This window comes from Elephas maximus, chromosome 6 (genome assembly GCF_024166365.1).
Source record: "Elephas maximus indicus isolate mEleMax1 chromosome 6, mEleMax1 primary haplotype, whole genome shotgun sequence".
In the NCBI taxonomy this organism is placed as follows: Eukaryota; Metazoa; Chordata; class Mammalia; order Proboscidea; family Elephantidae; genus Elephas; species Elephas maximus.
The window spans coordinates 79,902,425-79,927,722 of NC_064824.1; the positions used below are offsets into that span (position 1 = coordinate 79,902,425).

Genomic DNA, 25,298 nt, shown 5'->3' on the forward strand with positions numbered 1-25,298 from the left:
TATTATATAGCACCATTTCCTAGAAAATTCATCACTGTATAGAATTTATTATATAATTCATATTCCATTTGATCCACCAGTGTATGCAAGGGTATGTTAAAACAACGGTCACCGGATATTCAGAAGATAAGTACTTTTTCTGCTTTTCTCTTTCATTAAGATACTCTTTTCTTTCAAATAAAATATGGAGTGAACCTTACAATGACGTAATTTTATGAAACTGAAACTAAAGGCATGAAGACCGTATGTCTACCAAACCAACCCAAACCCAGTGCCGTCGAGTCGATTCCGACTCACAGAGACCTTATAGGACAGAGTAGAACTGCCCCATAGACTGTCCAAGGAGCACCTGGTGGATTCGAACTGCCAACGCTTTGGTTAGCAGCCTTAGCACTTAATCACTACACCACCAGGGTTTCCTCATATGTCTACAGTACTCTATAATATACAATATGCTTTCAAATATATTATCTTCTTTGAGCCACAAAACCACACTGACAGGAAAAATAATGCATTTCAAGTATTTACATATTTAATCAGTCTTTCAAACAAAATAGATACTAATTTTTATAAATAGTCAATACAGACTAAAATAGTTTTAAAAGGAAAGGATGCAATTTTATAATTTTGCCTATAGGAGGAGTGTTAGGCAGCTAATTAGCCGTTCTGTACAAATATACAGTAAATCCTAAATGTACTTTATGTAATATTTTAATTTTATTTTATGCTAAACTAAATGTAGTATTCACTAATATTTATGAACTTAGAAAAAAAGAACAAATACATAATATTTTTCTCCACAACACAATTATTTTAAGAAAAACACATTCCTATCATTTCTTCTGCCTTAGTTCAATTCTCATGTACCAGTTTCATTTCCTCCATTCTCTCTCTTCCTTTCTAATCTTCATTCATTTGGCAGAGTCACCTTTGCAAAACCAGATTATAACAGTATGATAAAAATTTTACACCAGCTCTGGGTTAATGCGTGATGAATAAACTCCTGAGTGTAGTAGAAAGAGCAATCCATAATCAGAACACAGATTTCCATTTTGTCCTTTCTTCTCCCTAACAGAACCTAGATTCAGTTCAGGTATCTGTAGCCTTCAGGAAAAGGGCCTCCCACCCTCAGCCACTGGGAATGGTCTTTTTGTTGGTTAAGGAAGTGATTGCTGCAGGCTGGTCACAGGTGGTGATATTGGCACAGTCAAACTAAGAGCAAGGCCTTTTAGTCCATGTTCAACATTAAAATATGTTGGTCTCTATGGTCGCACAACTCAAAGAATGTAATCAATGTCACTGAACTGTACATATAGAAATGGTTGAATTGGTGTATGTTTTGCTGTGCATATTCTCAACAGCAACAAAATAAAATAAAATAAAAAAGTGTTGGTCTCTCTCATACATACATCTTTCTCCATTCAACTAATATGAATAAGGAAGCATCCAATCCATTGGCAGCCATTTTATGATGATGAAAAGAAACAAAAGAAGGCAGAGCAAATTTATGGAAAGAACTCCATTATTATTGATATTATTGGTGCAACACACACACACACACACACACACACACTCCCCACTTGTGTGTGCCTACCGACCTGTCTTCCTTCCCTCACTTTCCTTCCTCTGTGTAGGAACAGAAAATTTTGTTTGTTTGTTTGTTTTTCTCTGATTTTTAAAGACTGACCCAACCTTCAGTATCCAGCTCATATGCTTTTCTCTGAGCCTGCTGATGAAAATTATTATCACCTTCTGAAATACCATAGCTCTTTTATGTATGCCCCAGTTGTAATGTTTAGTTTTAAATATCTATTTGAATCCCTAGAAAACTGAAAGTCACTCAAGAGCAGGAAACATATCTTATTCACCTTGTATCCTACAGTGTTCAGGACAGAGCATTCAACAAGGGTTTCTTAACCTGAATGATATATAGTAATATCCACACCAAACTGTTCTGTAGTGTTTACATATTAAATCAATGAAACAAAATTAACGTTATTGAGCTTGCCAGTAAGTATATTCAACTTTTAACTGTTTATGTCACCGAAGTTGAACTATTCAACAACATACTAGGTTGTTGTTAGTTGCCGTTGAGTCAGCTTCAACTCATGGCGACCCCATGTGTACAGAGTAGAACTGCTCCACAGGGTTTTCAAGTCTGTGACCTTTCAGAAGCAAATCGCCAAGCCTGTCTTCCGAGGTGCCTTGGGGTGGGTTCGAACCAACAACCTTTCAGCTAGCAGTCGAGCACTCAGCCATTTGCACCACCCAGGGACTCCTCTCAACTACTCTAGCACATACATATAAAAACTCGAAGTCACATCCTAACATGAATTTCAAACTTTTCCTTTAGTCAATCTTTGAAAATCTTCAGTAGAAAGGAATGCTGTATCTGAATTTTCCCTCTCCTTGCAAATCACGTCTAAGTCAGTCAGAAGTGACATATATGAAAGGTTAACTTCTTTACTACAACTTCGTTTTGACTCAAAAACTCTTTTCATGACAGTTTCTCTGGAACCTGTATTGCAGTTGTTTTGGGGAGCAGGCATCCTTCCCACAAAGGCTGCCTTTTTTGAGGAACTTCCCACTACCCCGCTTCGTGAGGTGTGGGCTTTAATGGCTTTATTTACATTTCGAGATCCATCACCTTTAGTCACAGCTGAGCAAAGCCAGGTCACCCCAAATCCCTTCCCCAGGAATTTAGAATTGGGACTGGGAGATTCCGGTGGGACTCGGAGCTTGTCTCCTGAGTAGGCTTATTATGCAATACTCTTCACAGTTACAATTTACTGCAAATTTACCTCTGTGTTAGGGAACTCATGCAGAAATAAAGCCAGAAAAGGTGAAGGTGAGAATAACATCAATTCCTCCCACTCCATGAGAAAAATAAAAGTCTCAAGGAAACAAAGGACCGTTTGCTCATTTTTTTTTAAACAGTCAAAAAGTATTAATCTTCTTTATATTAATTTTAGCTTTAATAAGTTTCAATTTTCCTTGGCACAAACCTAAGCATTTTTCTTATTTTAGACAGTGAATGGAAGCTTCCGGCTCCTTTAAATTTATCTAAAACCAGCAGTTAAGTGCTTGGTTTTGACCTAACCAGCAGGGGTCAGAGTCAGAGCAAAAACAACCTAATGGAGGATTCCATGGAAAGATGTCAAACACCTAAGTGAGCAAAATCCAATGCCCACCAAGCTGCAGAGATGTGTAAATAACTAACTAAATGAAGGTATCAAAAAGCATACAGCTCCCTTTAAAATGATTCCTAAAAATTTTTCAAATCTAAAAAGAAAATGTTCATAAGAGAAAACATTGATATTCTAATAAAAATAACATAATAAAAGAGAAAACAACGTAATTAAATTATAATTCTAGAGCCAGCTGCAGTAGGTTATGGGATCACTTAAAAAGCTTTATATATTCCAGGCAACTTCCTAAGGTTGGGTGAGGAACACTGTTAAATCACTGTGTTTTTAAAATGGTAAAATTATATTCTGAAAATGACTTACTTGTTACATCAGTTTTTATCCCTGCAAGCTTCAACAGAGGTTCGACCTTCTCATGATAGATCTGGGTAGCTTCTTTTTTGTGGCTTTGGGGGTTAAGGAATATTTTTAATGACTTTGGTCTGTTTGAAAAACCTAAGAGAAAGCACAAAGGTAAAAGTATAAGTCTCTATAAGCATTGTTTTCTTTCCTTTAAAAACCACACATTTAAGTCCAATTAGAATGTTATATACATATTTTTAAATAGTATTTGCTATTTTTATTTGAAATCTCTTGAATGACTATTCTTGAATATGATATTATTTTAAAACATTTATGTTTTCCTAACAGTGAAATGGTCATGTTCCTCTTAAAATAAGTCATGAGTTATAACAAAGCATTTATGAAGATGTAAATGAAAGCAATTTTGTGCTTATTAGGCAGTATTTATGTGTATTTACCAAATCAGAGCTAATAAATCAAATGTTCCTTTAGCGTTTGTTTCTGGAAAAAGTGATGGACTGTAACAAATAGAAAGGTCCACTTCCTCTCCTTTAATAAGTACACTTATTATTGGAATCAGGCACTCAGTGACCCCAGGGCTCTGACGTCTGACCTACTGGCGAGCACAGGGTTGTGTAGAGTTAGGGGGGATGAGTCAGTGACAACACCCAGAGCAATGCATGCTGGTAGCTAAAAAGGAAGGTTTAGGTCAGAGTTCAAGCCTGAAAGGGGGCCAAGGGAGAAAGAACAATTCTTCTGGGAGTTGGGAAAGGACTGCCTCTCAGCAGGGATTCGATGATAGCGCTGCTTCACAGTTGGGGCTGAGATTTGATACTACAATTTTCTGGGCTTGCAAGATGCTTATCACTTAGAACCCAGTTGGAGCAGGTGCAAAGCAAATTTTCTGTTGTTCGGAAGGGGCAGGAGGGGACAGAGGAGCCAGAAGAAAGCTGACAACCGTTTCTTTTACGTAAGCTGCTCCAAGAGGCCATGTTTCGAGGTTTAAAAAAAAAAGTTACTAACGTCCATTTTTTTAAATAAAACTATTACTAAAGACAAATGAAAAATGTTCAGTTCAACAAAGTCAGTTTTTGTGCAGCTTAAATAGAGACAATATTTCATTTCTCATCATATCGGATGCAATAAAATCTTTCAAAAGCACATATTGTTTTGAATTTAGGGAAAGATTCAGCTGAATAGAGGGCCACCCTGACCTCCTTATATGCTGTCTGTAAAACTGTCAGGTTGTCTACCTTAGGAGGCTTCTGTCACCCTCCCAGTCATCCAGGCTTGGAACCTCAATTCTATGCTCCATTCTTTCCTTTTATTCAATTCCTACATTTAAATGAGTAAATTCATATTTCCATGCCTTCTGCCCTGGCTCTGGTTCAACATTGTCTGAGCAGTAGTCCAGCGCAAATGGTTAACGCACTCAACTGTTCACCAAAATATGAGAAATTTGAGTCCACCCAGAGGCAACTTGGAAGAAAGGCCTGGCAATCTGCTTCCAAAAAATCAGCCATCAGGTACACCTTGGAAGAAAGACCTGGCAACCTACTTCAAAAAAATCAGCCATTGAAAACCCTATGTAACACAGCTCTACTCTGAAACACTTGGGGTTGCCATGAGCGGGAGTAGACTCAATGGCAATCTGTTTTTATAGTGGAATAACAACTAATATAGAAGAAATTATACAGTTAGAAAATTACCATTTTCAACCTTCAGAGTAATAATTGATTCAGCCAAGAATCAATACTATACATTAAAACCATTGGGTGAAAATGGGTTGGGGGCAAAATGGTTACATATTCTTAAATGCTGTCCCTACTCATTGTTCTAATTACAGAGGGTAAAAAGGTACCTTTACAGTGGGGAAATCTGGAAGACACCATCTTAACCAAATCATCAAAGTTAATAGTACCCTTAATGGCATAAAATGACACATATGCCTCGCGATACTATACACTGAGAAAGACACAACACCAAAAGTGCATAATGTAGGCCTAACATGATGAAACACTCAGACACCCAAGTTGAAGGGTATTATTTAAAAAGAAAAAATGCTTTATAATCTTAAAAAACATCAAGACCATGAAAGGCAAAGAAAGGCTAAGGAACTGTTCCAGAGTAAAGGAGGCTAAAGAGATATGACCACTAAATGCAATGCGCCATTCTGGTCAGGTGAAAAACTGCCATAAAGGATAGAATTATTATTCCTCAGCTAGGAAGGACGAAGCAGATAAATTCAGGCTTACTTTTATTAAAATGCCACAGGGACAATAAACTAGCTGCAAATCCCAGAGCCCGAGCATCAAATTAAATATCCAGATTATGTTTACCTTACCTGGGCATAACTTTATTGGAATGCCCTGCTTCATCTCTCAAGCAGGGGCAGTCCAGTAGGATGGTGTCTAGGCAACAAACCGTGGACCCCAAATGTTGTTATAAAAACCAACTTTTATTATCCCTCTTCTTACATCGTGGTAGTAAGAGACTAGTAGAATTTTGTAGAAATGAGAAACAGTCATTTGAGACTTGTGGGGATAAACATATTGTTGTTTAAGGCTTGTGGACTTATATATACATATATATGCATAAAAGTGCATGCTATTCGTCCCATCTAGTCTTTGGGACATAATCTTGGTTAAAGAAGAAAGGGGGCTAAAATTATTTTTAAACGATTTTCAAAAAAATATTTAAACAAAAGAACTTTGTCATTAAGCATCAGTTAATAACACTAACAATGAAAACTAAATAAATTAACCAGAACATCCTGTTGCTCCTGGACATTTCAGTAAACTGAGGTCTTCCTAAACACAAATCAACAAAGTAATCTTTTCACTGAATATGTATGTATTTTCTGGTTTCTCTTATTTTCTTTAAGGTGTACTTAATGTGGTGGTTATGAAGCTAGACCTTCAGTATATACTCATTAGGTAGTAATTTATCCAATTTTTTTTTATCTCCATATAGGCTTTTAAAATGAGCTATATATTTATCATGATATTCTGATTTTGTTGAGAGTTGCTTGACATTCAAAAGTAAGCCTGATCTATAGTTTTCCTTTTGGACTTCTAATTGCCATATCTTAGTGTCAATATTATGCAAGCTCTATAAATAAAATCTGGAAATTTTTCTTCTTTTTTTATGTCCTGGAATAGTTTAGTCGTAAATTTTCTTGTTCCTTGAAGATATGACAGCTAACCCTGAGAAAATACTAGGGTCTGGTGTTTTATTTTTTGGAGTAGCAAAAGTTGTTTCTCTATTTCTTTGGTGGTAATTAGTCAGTTTAGATTTTCTATGTCTTCTGGGGTCAGTTTGGCTATTTTTATTTTTCTAGATAATGTACTAATTCATTTCAACCTGCTCGTAGGAGTCAGCCCAGGTCGTCTCCCAGGTTCCAAACCTACTCCTCCTCCTGAGTGGTTGTGGCAACACTATTTCCTCCTGCTCAACAGGCTCAATCACCTTAGCCGCCATGATAACCAACTTCGTTGACTCAGCTATATGGTTCTGTAACGTGACCAGGTAATTATCAACGTCCAATTCAATTGAACAGTTGTTATGTTCCAATGTGGAAGAATTCTTCCCTCATACCAAAATCTTCAGATCAGCAGAGTTCAAAGTTGCAGAGGCAGGAAGCAAAAATATTGTGGGTAGGTCATTGGATATGAGGGTCAGAGATGACACTTCTACTTCCACTCCTTGATTCATGCTGTTGTTGTGTGCCGTGGAGTTGATTACAACTTATAGTGACCTTATAGGACCGAGCAGAACTTCTCCCCTAGGGTTTCCTAGGCTATAAATCTTTACGGGAGCAGATCACCAGGTCTTTGCTCCTGCAGAGCTGCTGGTGGGTTCGAACAGCTGACATTTTAGTTAGCAGCCAAACACTTAACCACTGTACTACCAGGGTTCCTTTCCTGATTCATAGACCCGTGTATTCTGTTTATGGAACTAAAAACTAGTATCACAAGGGTGTTGTTTGTTTTGCAGCTAGAATACAATCTAGTACAATAGGAAACAACACGGAAAGACTAGTGAATCTCATAGGTGTCAGCCAATTTCCTGACTTCTTCTCCTTGGTCAAAAACAATATTGCATGGTAGGTAAATTCATTGAACAAGAAAGGCATTTAGTAAGGCCACAGATGGTAATCTTGGCAGAAACATGGTGGACAGAGAATGAAAATCCGTATCTAGAGTAAGTGTTCATAGCAGTGACCTTCTATGATGGAGGGGATCCAATGTAATCAACTTGCCACCAGGTGGTTGGCCAGTTTCTCTGGAATATGACACCATATCCCAGGCTCAAGGTTGATCTGCTTACAGATAGAACACTCAGCAATGGCTATAGGCAAATCATTTTTCATGAGAAGAAGCATTTATCGTTAAACCCATAAATTTCACCCATCCTCTTAAGAAGACCACTTGGTTTAAGCATCCACTATGTAAGCCTTGGGGTTGCTCTGAAAAGATGCTGACTGATAGCTATAAAAACGGGCATAATGCCTATTTGATGATCTTCTCCTCTGGGATGAATTCTGGTAAGCATTTACAAAAAACACAAATATTCTCATATTCTGTTCTCATGCTATAAAATTCGTTTATATACCTCCTTCCCCTATACCCTTGTCACCAACTGTTTTAGTTTCCTGGGTCTGCCATAACATTACCATAAACTGGGTGGCTTTAAACAAGAAAAATTTATTTCTCACAGCTCTGGAGGCGAGAAGTCCAAAATCAAGGTGTTGGCAGGGCCATGATTCCTCTGAAGGGTTTAAGGAAGAATTCTTCTTTGCCTCTTCTTTGCTTCTGGTGGTTGCCAGTAATCCTTGGAATTCTGGGCTTGCAGCTACATTATTTCAATCTCTGCCTCTGCCTTCACATGGCTGTCTTCCTTCCGTGTCTGTGTCTCTGTTTCTGAATTTCTTTTTCCTTGTATGGACACCAGTTGTTGGATTTGGGGCACATCCTAATCTAGTATGACCTCATTTTAACTTGATTACATATGCAAAGACCCTATTTCCAAATCCAGTCACATTCATAGATACCAGGGCTAGCACTTAAACATATTTTTCTGTGGGACACAACTCAATCCATAACACCAACTTCCCAACTTTTTTATCTAAGTTCCTGGCTATCTGGTCAAGCTTTTAATCATTGTTCATGAATTGACACACATCATTCTCTCTGGTCTTCTCTCCTTGATAATTAGAACCAACTGTTTGAAGTTCTGCCCACCAGGAGGTTTTCCCTGTCCTTCTCTCTTTTAGCAATACTCTTGAGTTGAGCTGTGATGCTGCAGCAGTCCCTTTTGTTATAGCATACAGAACCATCTCTAAACCAGGCCCCCTCCCCTTTTCCCCCCAGCCAACTATCACAGAAAATGTCTCATGAGGTCACATATGTGGAGTGAATAGAAAAAAAAGCAATGCAGTAACAGTTGTAGACCACCAAACTGTTCAATGCACTTGACTCTGCTCCTCTAGCCCTTTAATATTACCTGTATAAAACATCCTTTTATCTAAAATAACAAGAGCAGTTTGTGTTCTATACAACTGAATCCTGACCAATTCAAATGTCTAATGCTGTTCCTACGTGCCATCGAGTCAATTTCAACTCATAGCAACCCCACGTGACAGACTAGAACTGCCCCATCGGGTTTTCTAGGCTGTAATCCTTACAGGAGAAGGTTGCCAGGTCTTTCTCCTGCAGTTCCACTGGATGAGTTTGAACTGCCAGCCTTTCGATTAGCAGCAGAGTGCTAAATAATTGTGCCACTAGGTCTCCTTAGTTGTCTAATGTTGTTAGGTGCCAACCACTTGATTCTGAATCATAGCAGCCCTATGTACAACAGAACAAAACACTGCCAGGTCCCGTGTCATCCTCACACTCTTTGCTATGTTTGAGCTCATTGTTGCAGCCAGTGTGTTAATCCATCTCATTGAGGGTCTTCTTCTTTTTTGCTGACCCTCTGCTTTACCAAGTGTGATGTCCTTCTCCAGGGGCTGGTTCCTCCTGATAACATATCCAAATTACGTGAGACAAAAGAGCATTCTGGCTGTACTTTTTCCAAGATAGATTTGTTCGTTCTTCTGGCAGTCCATGGTATATTGAATATTCTTCACCAACACTATAATTCAAAGACATGAATTCTTCTTCAGTCTTCCTTATTCATTGTCCAGCTTTCACGTGTATATGGGGTGATTGAAAACACCATGAGTTGGTTCAGGTGCACCTTAGTCCTCAAAGTGACATCTTTGCTTTTTAACACTTAAAGAGGTCTTTTGCAGCAGACTTGCCCAATGCAATACGTTGTTTGATTTCTTGACTGCTGCTTCCATGGGCATTGACTGTGGATCCAAGTAAAATTAAATCCTTGACAACATCAATATTTTCGCCATTTATTATGATGTCGCTTATTGGTCCAGTTGTGAAGATTTTTGTTTTCTTCACGTTGAAGCGTAATCCATACTGAAGGCCGTAGTCTTTGATCTTCAACAGTAAGTGCTTCAAGTCCTCTTCCCTTTCATCAAGCAAGGTTGTGTCATCTGCATATCACAGGTTGTTCATGAGTCTTCTTCCAATACTGATGCTCCGTTCTTCTTCATACCATCCAGCTTCTTAGAGTATTTGCTCAGCATACAGATTTAAAAAACTGTGATGAACGCATACAATTCTGATGCACAGCTTTCCTAATGTCTAGTAAAAATACAAACCCATTGCCATCGAGTTGATTCCAACTCATAGTAACCCTATAGGACAGAGTAGAACTGCACCATAGGGTTTTCAAGGAGCAGCTGGTGGATTTGAACTGCCGAACTTTTGGTTAGCAGTCGAACTCTTAACCACTACGCCACCAGGGCTCCCAATGTCTAGACACCCCAAATTTCACATATTCAAAACTTAAATTCTAATTTCTCCCCAACAAACCTGGTCTACCCACACTCTTCTCCATCTCACTAAATGGCAACTTCATCTTTCCATTTGCTTCAGTCAAATACTTTGGTACCTTACTGTGAAAACTGGTAACTAAAACAAGTAAGTAAGCATTTATCCTGCCTTTTTTTTAATAAGACCTATATTTCCAGGTAACCAAATAGCTACCATTACAGAAGAAACATTATTATTATTATCATTACAAGAACACCACTAATTTAGAAGGAACGATTGAAATAGACAATGTCCATGCTCCTACCCCCAATCAAATAATTAGTTCAGGCAAGAATAATTGATGCATGTCAAAACCATTGGGTAAAAGGCTTATGCAGAACTATATATCACCCTGGTACCTAAAGACTACCCAAAAAGTTACCCAGTAGTTTCAAATGAAAACATTACAATACAGAGATCAGGTTGTCACATCCTTGACTCAGGGATCAATCTTAGCCTCATTAATAGTAGGATAGTCAGATATTATGTGCCACCTAGAATAATAAAATATGAAGTACATGGCTTATGAAGTATTTTTCCCCAAAATGGCCAACCTGAATCTAATTAAACCTTTAGATTCAAAGTCCAGTTTTTAGGAAATACAAGGACTAGAAGAATAAGTTAAATGATACAATGCAGAAGCAACCAGAGAGTGGTTCGGCAGTATTGCTCAAAGCGTGATCTTCGAATGGCAGCACCAGCTTCACCTGACAGCTTATTATAAACGCATATTGTAAGGTCCCATCCAGACCCACTGAATCAGGATTTCTGGAGTAAGAACCAGTAATCTATGTTTAAACAAGTGTTCCAAGTGACTCTTACACACATTAACACATCTACAGAACAAATAATCTGGTCTTTTCCATAAACCAATGTCCAGGAGAATAAAAAAGATGGGGCACTATTGTAATTTTAAAATATTTAACTCAATCATTGATCCTTTCACCACCACTGAAAACCCTACAGAGTGCAGTTCTATTCTGAAACCCATGGGGTTGCCGTGAGTTGGAGTCTACGCAATAGCAACTGATTTGGGCTTTTTATTAGGAAATAATCAGCAGTTATTGTTCACTCATTTGCTAGGACGATAATATTTGGTCATTTTTTTAATGTCTGCTTTTGGAGATACTTACTGAGGTGTTTCTGTAAAAAAATGTCATGATGCCTGTAATTTACTTTAAAACACACTGACAGAATAAAATATTTAAAGTAAATACAGAAAAAATACTGACAACTACAGAATTTTAGGTGATGGGAATAGGGTGTTCATTATAATATTCTTTATATTTTCTATATGTTTAAAATTTTTCACAAGGGAGTAAATAATGTCTGGGTATCAAGCCTTGACTTTTTTTCTCTTAATCTACTACGTCAGAAAATTCATTTGGCTCTTCCTTAAGAATCAAATGCAAAGACCATCTACTTCTCACCACCTCCCCTCTTTCTACCCTAGTCCAAGCCACCTTTTCTCACCTGGATTATTCTGATTTCCACTTAACTGGTCTTCCGTTTCCAAATCATAGTGACCCTATAGGACAGAGTAGAACTGACCCATACGGTTTCCAAGGAGTGCCTGGTGGATTTGAACTGCTGATCTTTCGGTAAGCAGCCTTGGCTTTTAAACACTACACCACGCTATGAGTCGGAATCGACTCGACAGCAAAGGGTTTGGCTTTGGTTTTGGTCTTCTGTTTCAGTCCTTTCGGCCTCTCACATAGTCTACTGTCCACTCAGTAGCCACAATAATTCATCTCAAAAGTCAGTTATGTTACTCCTCTGCTTAAATTAAAAATCTTCAAATTCCTCCCCATTCTCAGAATCAAAGTAAAAAAACCATACAAAGCTTGCAAGACTCTTCATGACCTACCACCAGCCCCTTCTGTGACCCCATCTCTCACTACTCTGCCCCCTCCTGACGCCTCTTGCACATGACCTTCTTCTTCAACCCTCGCCACCTGCTGTTCCCTCTGCTTGGAACACTTTCCCCTCAGATACTCATATGGCTTCATTTTTCCATTTCTTTCAGGTCTCTTCGAAACACATCACAGCTAATGAAGCCTTCATTGATCACTCTATATACAGTAGCAAATACCACAATCTCATTGCTCAGTAGTACTTGTCACAACTTGACATACTGTAAATATATTTAATTTTTCAATCTCTCCTCTGTCACTAGAATATAAGCACCATAACAGCAGGGACTTTGTGTCCTGCTCTCTGCTATATTACTAGTTCCTAGAATAGTATTGGGCGCATAGTACATGCCCCAAAATATATATATAATGAATTAATAGTCTTTTTGAAAACCCAAAAATTTAAAAAAGAAATTATAAAACTGAAATATCAATTGCATTAAAAGAAACAAATATCAACACTGCAAAATGATTATGTAAGCGAAAGTTTTTTCTTTTTAAATTACTGTGTTTAAATGTAACCACTTTGATTTATTCCTAAAATAAAACAAAAAGGCAAAAGCAAATACCATATTTTTATGCAAATAACGCACCCCTTCTATGTTTGTTTGCCAACTGCCCCCCGCCCAGAGGTAAGCATGCTATGCTAATATTTTACAGGAACATGTAAAAAAAAAAAATTGGCATAGCAGTGCTTACTTACGAAAACACCTTGTAGGCGGAGGGCACAGTTGGCAAACAGATGTAGAAGGCTCACATTATTTGTGTAAAAATATGGTACTTAATAAAGAACCAAAGATTTATCAAAAGTAAGTTTTTTGATAGACATCTAAATTCTTTGGAAGAAACATCTAGCATGGAAAATGTAACAACCTCTTGTGGCTGCCAGGCTAAGCTTTTAAAAAATAAAAAACTAACTCGATCCCTATCTCATACCTACTCTCTGTATCGCCACTTAAAACCAGTAGAAGAATCATATTTAAGTGCTAGTGAAATCTTTTCTTAAGTTTTACAGCAGCAATAAAACTAAACATTGAGACTTTGCTCAGAAAACATAATTCGTCTTCCAGAAACAAATCATCAGTTACAATAAAAATCAGACAGAGGACCTGAAAGACACAGCCTTTAGTCTCCATCACACTAGTTTGTTTTAAAAGCAACCTCAATTGCCTTATCCTGGGCTTGGACTCAGGGTGCTGCCCCCAAACCCCACCAGGACACTTGTGCTTCATTTCACAAGAGAAAGGAAAATGCAAAACAAAAAACAAAAAAAAGGCAGGTTGCTGAGGGGATGGCACCTGTAAATGAAGTTGGAGCCAAGACCAAATTCACAAATGGCAACTGCCAAATAAACCTGTCTTCTGAGAATGGTACTATAACAACAAGAAAAGCATTTGGAGACTCTGCAAACTGTACTAGGAAGGCAAACGAAGTCATTTAAGTTTTGAGAAAACAAACAAATCAACCAACCAACCAACCCATAAATAAATAAGGGTTAGTTGAACTTTATTAGTGAGAAAACAGACACACGCATCCTAGCCCTCTTGACAACAAATCATTTCCATTTAACAGAAAAATATATATTGCACAGTAAGGATTTAAGTAAAATCACTAGCTACAAAGAAAACTGCATAAAATCATTATACAGCACAAAGCACTGGGCAGACATGACCTTGCTGTTCTGAGTCAATGACAAACTCCTTAATAGAAAAGCTATATTGAGACACATAAATCTCCTGAACTCCTTGAAAAAAATAAATCACAAAGTAGTAAGCATCATTTATTCATAATTTCAGAATAGTGTAAGGATTCCCCCAAATAAATAATATTAAAATATAGGGATGATTCAATATTAATACACAAGAGACTTGGGTCTCAGTTCTTGGGTAACTTCTCAATTCATACTCTAGAGTATAGACCTTTTTAGCACACCAGTTTGAAATGAGGCAGCAGTGTAAAACAGAAAGCCAACTGTTCCTCTGTTAGTAACAAATGTGCTAATTTGTACTAGTTTAAACTTGATCTATCAGTGAGTCAATGAACCATGAAGGGTGGGGGTTAATCAGGGTGTTCTCCAAACAAAAGCTCGTGAGAGCAGCAGGGACGCCACTCCCAGACTCACATCTGTGCTGTTTTGAGTGCAACATGATGAAAATGGCATGGTGTTTATCAAAGTTAAGAGCCCAGAACCTTGTCATATTCTTGCCTATATCCACAACTATCTCAACACAGAAACACAACCAAATTGTTGCAAATATAAAATCCAGAAACAGGAAATAAAAAACTCAGTTAACCACAATTCCCAAGCACTCTTAACATTAAACCATACCCAGTTAATGTGTAATAAACTGGGTATGGTTGGTGGTGAAAACATTTCATACATAAGACCTGACAACTTAGCCTGAGATCTCACAGAGTTGGACATAATTTGCACTTGGCCATTTCTACCAAAATGCATGACTGTCACTTTATTATGAGTGAAAACTGATTGATGTGCCACTTTACACATACAGGTGAAAATCATTTTAATGCTATAATCTCCTTAAAATAACAAACAAGCCCAATAACTTCTAAATTCACATGCAACCCGTCAATGTAAACAGAGCTCGAACAACTGAAACTGACTGGACAGCAGTTAGTAGAAAGAATCACCTGCTGCAGGGAATAATCAACTCAATACTTTAGTATTTAAATAATAAAGAAGCCAAAGCTATTTAGATCCAGAGAGCAAGAGTTAACAAGCACACAGGAAAGCAGAGAAAGAAAATTCAGTCAAAACATATCATTCATTCAGCTTTACTAGATTATCCTAATAATATTGACAAAATTTGTATTTATTCATTTTGGAAAATGCCATAGAGTAGACCTATTTCACTGCATTACTTTTCTCAGCTGAAAATCCAGACTGAAAAAAAGCATGTTATTAGCTTTGAGGTTTTTTTTTCTCTGCTCTACTTAGAAAAAAAAAAAAAAAAATTTTTTTTTTCTACTTAGCAGTCAACCACAGAATTAGTTAAAATAATTAGCATCTAAAACATGATTAAACTTATAAAAATCCAGTTTCATAAAGTTATCGTACATTTAATCCTACACCAACTACAAAATTATGAAAATGTTACAGAATAATTTCATGAGCATGTTTTAATTTAATGATTTTATCAGTGAGAAGGAGGCTTTTTCAAAATACCCTCTTTGGATCATATGTAAGTAATTAGGTATAAATTTTAAGAGAGAAAGTTTTAATTATCACTTGGTCCTCAAAAAAAAAAAAAAATCACACTGCTTGTAGTATTCAGAGAACATATGTTCCACTGTAGAAATGTAGATTCTTGAAAAGATTTATATACCATAATATATGTTAAAGACCAATTGCAGGGAATTTTAAATTGGTTTTTCAATTAAAGGGTTGTATATTTTCACATGGAGCCCTGTTGGCACAGTGGTTAAGAGCTCAGCTGCTAACCAAAACGTTGGCAGTTCAAATCCACCAGCCATTCCTTGGAAACCCTATGAGGCAGTTCTATTCTGCCCTACAGGAGCTCTATGAGTCAGAATAGACTGGACAACAACAGGTTTTGGTTTATATTTTCACATGACAAGTTACCCTTGAATAAAAATTAATCTATTATATCAATGTATGTTCGCCTTTACTGTGATGAAAATTACATCAACAACAAAAAATCCTAAATCCACATAAGTATATTTATAATCCACTATTTATTCATCTCTGGTGGCTTGAATGCTGCTGTGATGCTGGAAACTACATGACCAGTATTTCAAATACCAGCAGGGTCATCCATGGGGGACAGATTTCAGCAGAGCTACCAGAGTAAGACAGACTAGGAAGAAGGACCTGGCAGTATGCTTCTAAAAAAACTGGCCAGTGAAAACTTTACAAATAGCAGCTGAACATTGTCTGATACAGTGCCAGAGATGAGCCCCTCAGGTTGGAAGGCACTCAAAATGCGGCTGGAAATGAGCTGCCTCCTCAAAGTAGAGTTGACCTTAATGACATGGATGGAGTCAAGCTTTCAGGACCTTCATTTGCTGATGTGGCATGACTCCAAATGAGAAGAAACAGCTGCAAACATCCATTAATAATCAGAACCTGCAATGTACGAAGTATGTAAAAAAGAAAAAAAACTCAGAGCAGTCGAGTGGATAGGAAGTGGTCAAAAATGAAATGAAACTCATAAAGATCAATATCCTAAGCACTAGTGAGCTGAAATGGACTGGTATTGGCCATTTTGAATCAGACAATCATATGGTCTATTGTGCCGGGAATGACAAAGAGGAATGTCATCACATTCATCCTCAAAAAGAATATTTCAAAATGGACCTTGAAGTACAATGTTGTCAGTGATAATATCCACACACCTACAAGGAAGACCAGTTAATACAACTAGTATTTAAATTTACACACCAACCACTAATACCAAAGATGGAGAAATTGAAGATTTTTACCAACTTCTGCAATCTGAAATTGGTCAAACATGCAATCAAGATGCACTGATAATTACTGGTGATTGGAATTTGAACAGTGGAAACAAAGAAGAATCAGTAGTTAGAAAATATGACCTTGGTGATAGAAATGACGCTGTAGATCACATGATAGAATTTTGTTGGATCAATAACTTCATTGCAGATACCTTTTTTCAACAACAAAAACAGTGACTATACATGTGGGCCTCGAAGGATGAAATACACAGGAATCAAGTCAACTACATCTGTGGAAAGAGGCAATGGAGAAGCCCAATGTCATCAGTCAAAACAAGGCCCAGGGCCGACTTTAGAACAGACCACCAATTGTACAAATGCAAGTTCAAGTTGAAGCTGAAGAAAATTAAAATAAGCTCACAAGAGCAAAAAGACAACCCTGAGATTATCCTACCTGAATTTAGAGACCATTTCAAGAACAGATTTGATAAATGGAAGATCAGATGAATTGTGGCACGACATCAAGGACATCATACCTGAACAAAGCAAAAGGTCATTAAAAAGATAAAGAAAGAAAAGACCAAAATGGGTGTCAGAAGAGACTCTGAAACTTGCTCTTAAACATAGCATAGCTAAAGTGAATGGAAGAAATGAAGTAAAAGAGCTGAACAGAAGATTTCAAACAGCAGCTGGAGAAGACAAAGTGTTATAATGAAATGTGCAAAGACCTGGAGTTAGAAAACCAAAAGCAAAGAACATACTCAGCATTTCTCAAGATGAATCAACTGAAGAAACAATACAAGCCTCCAGTTGCAATATTGAAGAATTTTATGGACAAGATATTGAATGAGGCAGGAAGCATCAAAAGAAGATACAAGGAATACACAGAGTCGCTATACCAAAAAGAACTGGTTAGCATTCAACCATTTCAGGAGGTAGCATATGATCAAGAACTGATGGTACTGAGGGAAGAAGTCCAAGCTGCCAGAAGAACAAACAAGTCTGTCTTGGAGGAAGTACCGCCAGAATGCTCATTATAAGCAAGGATGGTGAGACTTCATCTCACATACTTTGGACAAATTATCAGAAGGGACCAGTCCCTGGAGAAGGACATCATACTTGGTAGAGTAATCAAAAAAGAGAAAGACCTTCAATGAGATGGATTGACACAGTGGCTGCAACAATGGGCTCAAAAATAGCAACAATTGTGAGAAGGGTGCAGGACTGGGCAGTGCTTTGTTCCATCGTACATAGGCTCGCTATGAGGTAGAACCAACTCAATGGCACCTAACAATAATATATGTGCAATATTCTGCCATTATTAATATATTTCTAAAAAATACTTATGTTGTTAGTTATATCATTTTTATGCTGTATCATAATTTTTTCAATTCATATAAGAGAATATGAATTAATAGATCACACTGCCATACTTTTAAAGTAAGGCTCTAGCAAATAAGAATAGTTGTTTTATATATTTTGACATTTTACTTATATTCTAAATCATATATGTAAAAAAAAATCACACATTTATATGTAAAACTACTGTAATGGTAAAGATTACGTGTCAACTTGGCTAGGCCATGATTCTTAGTGGTTTGGTGGATATTATGTAAACATCCTCCTTTTTGTGATCTGATGTGAGTAGCCAATCAGTTGAAAGGGGTGTATCTTTAGGGGTATGGCCTGCATCCAATATATATGGATGTTATGGCAAAGCTTGCACTCTCAATCCTACAGCTGACCTGTCATCCTCTGACCTCCAGTCCTTGAGACACGAGCCAGCAGCCTGCCATGTGACCTGCTGATTTTGGGTTAATCAGCCCCTGCAACCACATAAATCAGGAGAAGCCTCCAGCCTGACACTTGACCCACAGATTTGGGACTTGCCGGCTTCCACAACTGCATGACCCATTTTCTTGTAATAAATCTCTCTCTCTATATATATATTTATACATATATATATGCTTCACTGGTTGTGCTCCTCTAGAGAGCCCAGCCTAACACAACTACTATTGTGCAAACAAGTTTGTAGAAAACAAAGAATCACTTATTTCCTAAATAATACAAATAGCTATGTTTACTGAATGCTTACTGTCTGCCCACCACATTTTTATGTGTATTCCCTTGTTTAATTGTCATGATACCCTTTTAAGTTAGGTACAATTATTCTCCCATTTTACAAATGAGAAAAATGGGACACACAAATGTTAAGTCATTTGTCCAAGTTCACGCTAACTGATTGAGCCAGCACTGGAACCCAGCCAGGTACTCTGTGTTAGAACCCGTGATTTCAAACATTATGGGATAAAACAAAACAAAACAAACCCACCAGGGCTCCCATTAGACACTCAAAAACCAAATCCACTGCCATTGAGTAGATTCTGACTCATAGTGACCCCACAGGGTTCATAGGAAGTAGGCTGCCACATATTTCTTCCATAGAACTGCTGGTGGTTTTGAACCGCCAACCTTTTGGTTAGGATTCAATCACTTTAACCACTGAGCCACCGGGGCTCCCTACAGGATAGACAAGGTTGATATTCTACTTCTACTAAAGACAGTCTCAGAGTGGTTAGCTGACTGGCACAAACTTGCATAGCATTAATTACTAAAGGGCAGAACCAGGGCTAGAATTTCCAGTTCTAATCCCAAAGCCACAACATAGGCCCACATTGCATCATGGCACAAATTGCTATGGGATCTAATAAACCAATGTTTAAATAAGATTAGCCCTGCATTATACATGCATCATGATAATGATAATACGTGTTTATAAAACCTAACATTTCAGTATAAGACAACTGAGAAAAAAAATTCTGATGAAGACTCTGCATCAAAATGATACTGCTGAGTGATTTCCATTTTGGAAGCCTATGGCAACTGTCTGAATCCAAATCTCTCTGCACATCCTCTTAAAGCATACAACCAATCAGAAACACAAATAAAATCCCACTTGACCCACACCATTAGCATACATGGAAACAGAGAATACCACAGCTTCAAATTACTTTTAAGGAAGTAAATAAACACCAAACTGAAACAGAGCTACCCCTAGAACCCTACTCATGGTTGCAAGTCTGTGGGTTCAGAGGAAGAGGAAAAGCATCTTAAAAGACTCTGAAGTAAAGAAGAGAGGAGACTAGATGACTGAGGTAAAACACAGGCAAAACCAACTCCAGAAAAAGAAAGTTCAACACTAAGTGCTGTAATGCTGAGCACAGACCTGAGATTTGGTAGTTTACAGCCCTGGCCGTAGAGAAGGGGCTTGAAAGTGAGTGGGACCAAAGGTGACAGCCTTGGAAAACCATTGTTTCTTGGAGAGAAGAAAATAAATACAGAATACGCGGTCTTCTTGGAGATGTTGCTGTGAAGGAAAAGAAGACTAAGATGGGAAAATTAAGGATCCTGCAGAGATGAATGATAAAAAGTCACACAAAATCCTCCCCCTCATCACCACAACTATTATCATTAAAACTAGGAACTCTGTCCACAGAATGTATACAAAGCTACTTTATGTAACAGAAACTAGAAAATATAGTTCAAAACATTTCGGTTGTTGAAAGTCTGAAATCTAGATGAAAACCGTTTCTCAGGACAATAGACTAAATACAAATATACAAATTGACTAAATAGCTTAAACAGATCAATATTTATAAAAGACATAGAAAAAAGATGGTAAGATTGACCCTACATGAAAGCACCAGACAGAGATGATTTCACAGGAGAGTCTATCAAATCTTTAGAAAACAAATTAACCCAGTGCTACGTAAATTGTTTCCAGGAGCACTTCCGAATTCTTTCAATGAAGCAGGTATAACGTCCAACCTAAACCTGATGAAAAGCACAAAGCTCAGCATTCAACAAATTATCCCAAGATAACAGAAATAAATGAATTCTTCAATTAGTTTCTCATCTTCCAGATATTCTCCAACCAGCATGACCCGTAGATAGTGCCTTTTCCAGTACCACCACAGACTTTTTAAACATACTTAAAATGATATGTTTAGTGCCAAACACACAGCACAGTTTGTTATACCTTGCCTTTCAAGAAACCAATGCTACTTTAAAAACAAAGATTAAGTTTTTATATGTTTCTGTTAGGAGGCAATGTGGTGTAGTGAGTGAAAAGCTGGGGGATTTTAGAGTTAGAAAACCCTGTGTTTGAATCTTGTTGTATCTCTCTGTAATTATGCAAGCCAGGACAAATCAACTCATCTTTCAGAGTTCCATTTCCTAAGCCATCAATAAGGGATTACAGGAAAAAAAACAAAATCTTGGCAACAACCAAAGGTTGTGATCAAGTGATCAAGATTAAATGTGTTGGTATATGTTAAAAGAGGCTAGGACAATACCTAACACACAATATACAAGCAATATATTCAGTTCACTTCAGTGTTTATGAAGTCATCAGTATTTACTGAGGTAGGCACTGTGCTGAGAGTTAGAAACAATAATAACTAACACTCATTGAGCACTTATTACATGTGAAACACTATATTCAAAGTGCTTAACAATCTGTGCTCAAAATAGCTTATATTCTAATAAGACATAACCTATATAAACCAACAATCACCGTATTTTTACACAAATAATGGACACCTTCTATGTTTGCCAACCGCTCCCTCTTCCGCAAGGTATTTTCATAATTGCCACTATGCTAATTTTTTTATATGTTGCTGTAAAAAAATTAGCATAGCACACTTAAAAAATACCTCATGGGAGGAGAGAGCAGCTAACAAACGTAGGAGGCACACATTATTTACATAAAAATATACTAGAATATAAGTGATAATGTGGTCTATCAGAGGTATGGAAAGTGCTATGAAAACTTAAAAGAGGAAGTGCCTGATTTTGTTTTGTGGTTCAGACAGCTTTGCTGGGGATTTGCTGGCCTGAACTGCCAACTCAACTTCACCGGACAAACGAGGCAAGGGATACTTTTAGACAGCAGGAAAAGCGTGTTCCTGTTCTGAAGGTGCTGAAGTACCTACCAGAGAACACGGCCTGGCATTAGATGCTGGAGAGGGAAGCAGGAGCCCAACCACACAAATATTCCTCACCTTTGCCGTTCTCCTATGTATTCACTGGAAAAAGAACTAAGGTGTGTAGCTACTGGAAACAGGAAATGCACTTTTTCAAAATACATAATTTTCCACTTAAGGTATTTTTTTCAAAAATTAAAACAAAAAAAAAAACATGTTTTCTCTTTGATGAGAAAGCAAGGAGAAAAAAATTTGACAAATGTTTATTGCAATGCTACAACATTCAGTCATTACTAATATCCAACTACCTACCTCAAATAGCAACAAATATGCTCATACAAGATTATAATAAAATTTCTGGAGTTACTTATAATATCTACATAAATGCCATACAATTTCATTACCATTAGTGCTAGTTTAATGAATACCAGGGGGCTTAATAATAATTTGTCACTTAATATGAAATATTATGCATTTCCTACTAATTCACACTGTGAGAGTGCTGCTTTATGACTTCTTACCTCATTTCTTTCCAGTGAAAAAGTTTTTAAATGACAATCCATTATACTCTCATCTAAGGATTGATTCAACTTCTAATCTTCTCCCATAGCTTACAGCATTTGTATTTTGCTTGTTGTTGTTGTTGTTGTGAGATGCCATTGAATCGGCTCCAAACCATAGCGACCCCAAGTACAATAGAATGAAAACCTGCCCAGTCCTGTACCATCCTCACAAGTGTTGCTATGTTTGAGCCCATTGTTGCAGCCACTGTGTCAGTCCATCTCCTTGAAGGTCTTCCTCTTTTTCGCTAACCCTCTGCTTTGCCAAGCATGATGTGCTTCTCCAGGGACTGCTCAGGAATCTTTATACAAACACAAAGGCTAGTAACCAGTCTCAAACCATTGTATATACACGTGTTTTAAAATTCATTTAGGCTAACAAAAAGAAATGTCTGCTACCTTTTTCTTATTTCATGCCCAATTCATCCCAAGACACTTAAGGAATCTCAATGGTGGCAGTTATGATGAGGAATTTTTTAAGCAGTGCAAATGTATTAAAATATTACTACTCATCCTAAATATTGTCTGCTCCAAGAGTCTAGACTACTGAACCATAATGTTGGGAAAAGAACACTACAGGGGAATAATCTTCAAACAAGATGATGTAGCTACTTCCTACTAAGACAGAGTGATTGAAGTCCTTTCGTCAGGGTAGAGTCTAAAATATACAGTCAATATAATATACCACGTATGAGCTGTTTAGCCTCAGAATAAAAATTTCTTAAAAACTATTTTAGGCCTTAGTTTTTTTTTATGTATAAACTATGGGATGATGATGATGATGATGAAAACTAATAATAATAATTTAAAATATGTAATTAATTCTGCTACGTGCTAAGTCATGCATTATTATAATTCCTCAAACCTCACAAAATTTACAAAATAAGGACTATTATCCCCCTTACTACGTGAAAACACACAGTATCAACAAAAAATTCAAACGAGAAAATAATTGAGTCTTGAAAGGGTTAGGCAAATCTGTTGCAAAAGACCTCTTTAAAGTGTTAAAAAGCAAAGATGTCATTCTGAGGGCTAAAGTGTGCCTGACCTAAGCCATGGTATTTTCAATCGCACCATATGCATATGAAAGCTGGAAAATTAATAAGGAAAACCGAAAAAGAATTGATGCCTTTGAATTAGTGTTGAAGAATATTGACTATACCATGGACTGCCAGAAGAAGGAACAAATCTGTCTTGGAAGAAGTACAGTCAGTATGCTCCTTAGAAGCGAGTATGGCAAGACTACGTCTCATGTATTTTGAACATGTTATCAGGAGACACCAGTCCCTGGACTGTCATATTTATCATGCCTGGTAAAATAAAGGGTAAGGGAAAAGAGGAAGACCCTCAATGACATGGATTGACAGGGTGGCTGCAACAATGGGTTCAAACATAGCAACGATTGTGAAGAGGGTGCAGGACCCGGCAACTTTCGTTCTGTTGCACATAGGGTGGTTATGAGTGGGAAGCGAATGGACCACACCTAGCAACAACAACTTTGTTACTGGGATTTAAAATTTTAAAATGATTTCTCAGTATATCAATAGAGATGTTAACTCATTTAATAGCATGAAAACGTAATTTAACTTTTTACTGGAAATAACAAAGAGAAATTCTCCTTTAGCATTTTGAATATAATCTCATAAAATCTGACAAAGCATACCCAAATTATTTTTTCCAGAGAAGAAATTTAGTTACACAACATAGTCAAAAGGGCTTCTTCACTCCAATAGGAGTTGAAATATATCAGAAATAACGTGAGAATGAGCACTACTCTTAACCCCTATTCTCAAGACACTCTGTCAATGACTGAAGCAGGAATATAATTTTCTACTGTAAGATACCAATTAATTGTTTTTAAATATAATTATAATCAATTACATGCAAAAAAATATTCCTCCCTTAGGATAAAAACTGCTACAGAGGCCAGAGAAAAGCCCTTGGGAAGACTGCCTCATGTCACTCATTCAAGTATGAACAGTGTTAATAATGTCTACAGAGCAATTCTGGCTTGCCTGCAGCTGAAAGGGTAATGGCTATGATTTCAAGCTGACGCCAGCAAGAGAAGAAATGTGAGGGGACACGTTAGCCTTGGCCTCTGTCAGCCTTGACCAGGGTCTTCTGAACCAGTCTCACAGTAACCCTCTTGGATAATAACAACCTCAGTAATGGGTATTAGTTAACCTTTAAGAATATTTAACATAACAACCAGAATATAGAATGTTTGACCACCTATAATTAATCCCTGCAAAGGCACCATTGGTTAAGTGTCAAGTGTCAGGTTCTACATAAGCTCATTAAATTAAACTTGTGTTGTCCAAATCTTTGTCACTGTGGTTTTTGGCCTGGAAACCCATTAGAAGCCCTAAAGAAGCTTCTAAAGGACACCCATGCCTGGGTCCTACCCATGCCTATCAAATCAGAACTTCTGAATTCTCAGACTCAAGAACTGCAAGTCCTAAGATAAAATTTTAATAAATGAAATTCACATATACATACTTCATAGCAAAACCACTATTCTTTGTGATAGTATCCTCTTCTTTCATGCTTTCAGTTTCTCCTCGTGTTTGATCATTTTAAATGCACTTATTTCATATTCTCTGTTCATGCTATTATTCAAAGCCCTTAGGTCTAATGCTATAGTTTGTTGTGTCTGAAGGTTCTTATTCATGCTGAATTTTTCACACTGCTAATTGCTAGAATGGAAATGGCTTAAAATGTCAAACTGGTACCCTCTAGTCTCAAGATATATAGGAATTTTTCTTATTCCTTTATAAAGCAAATTTCACATGGTAACTATGTTTCTTACATTTATATTTTCAGATATAAATTTGATAAAATTGGAAATGTGGTTTAAAAGGTCTTCTTTAATATAGTGATATTCTTTGAAAAGTTTAACAGGGTTAACTAGTTCTTCAGAATTTAAAGTTGGTTAATTTCACAATTTTCCTCTGAATGTCCTGCTCAGAAAGCAATGGAG

The 25,298-nt window shown here is 37.2% G+C and overlaps 1 protein-coding gene across 3 annotated transcripts in view; it reads right to left on the reverse strand.

Annotated features, from left to right (window-relative positions):
* Positions 1-25,298, reverse strand: part of CERKL (ceramide kinase like) — a 123,336-nt gene that overhangs the window by 35,771 nt on the left and 62,267 nt on the right. For all 3 annotated transcript variants that reach the window (XM_049887573.1, XM_049887572.1, XM_049887571.1), the window contains one exon: positions 3,510-3,641. In XM_049887573.1, coding sequence (XP_049743530.1) covers positions 3,510-3,641 — 132 coding nt within the window. The remainder of the gene's footprint in view (positions 1-3,509; positions 3,642-25,298) is intronic.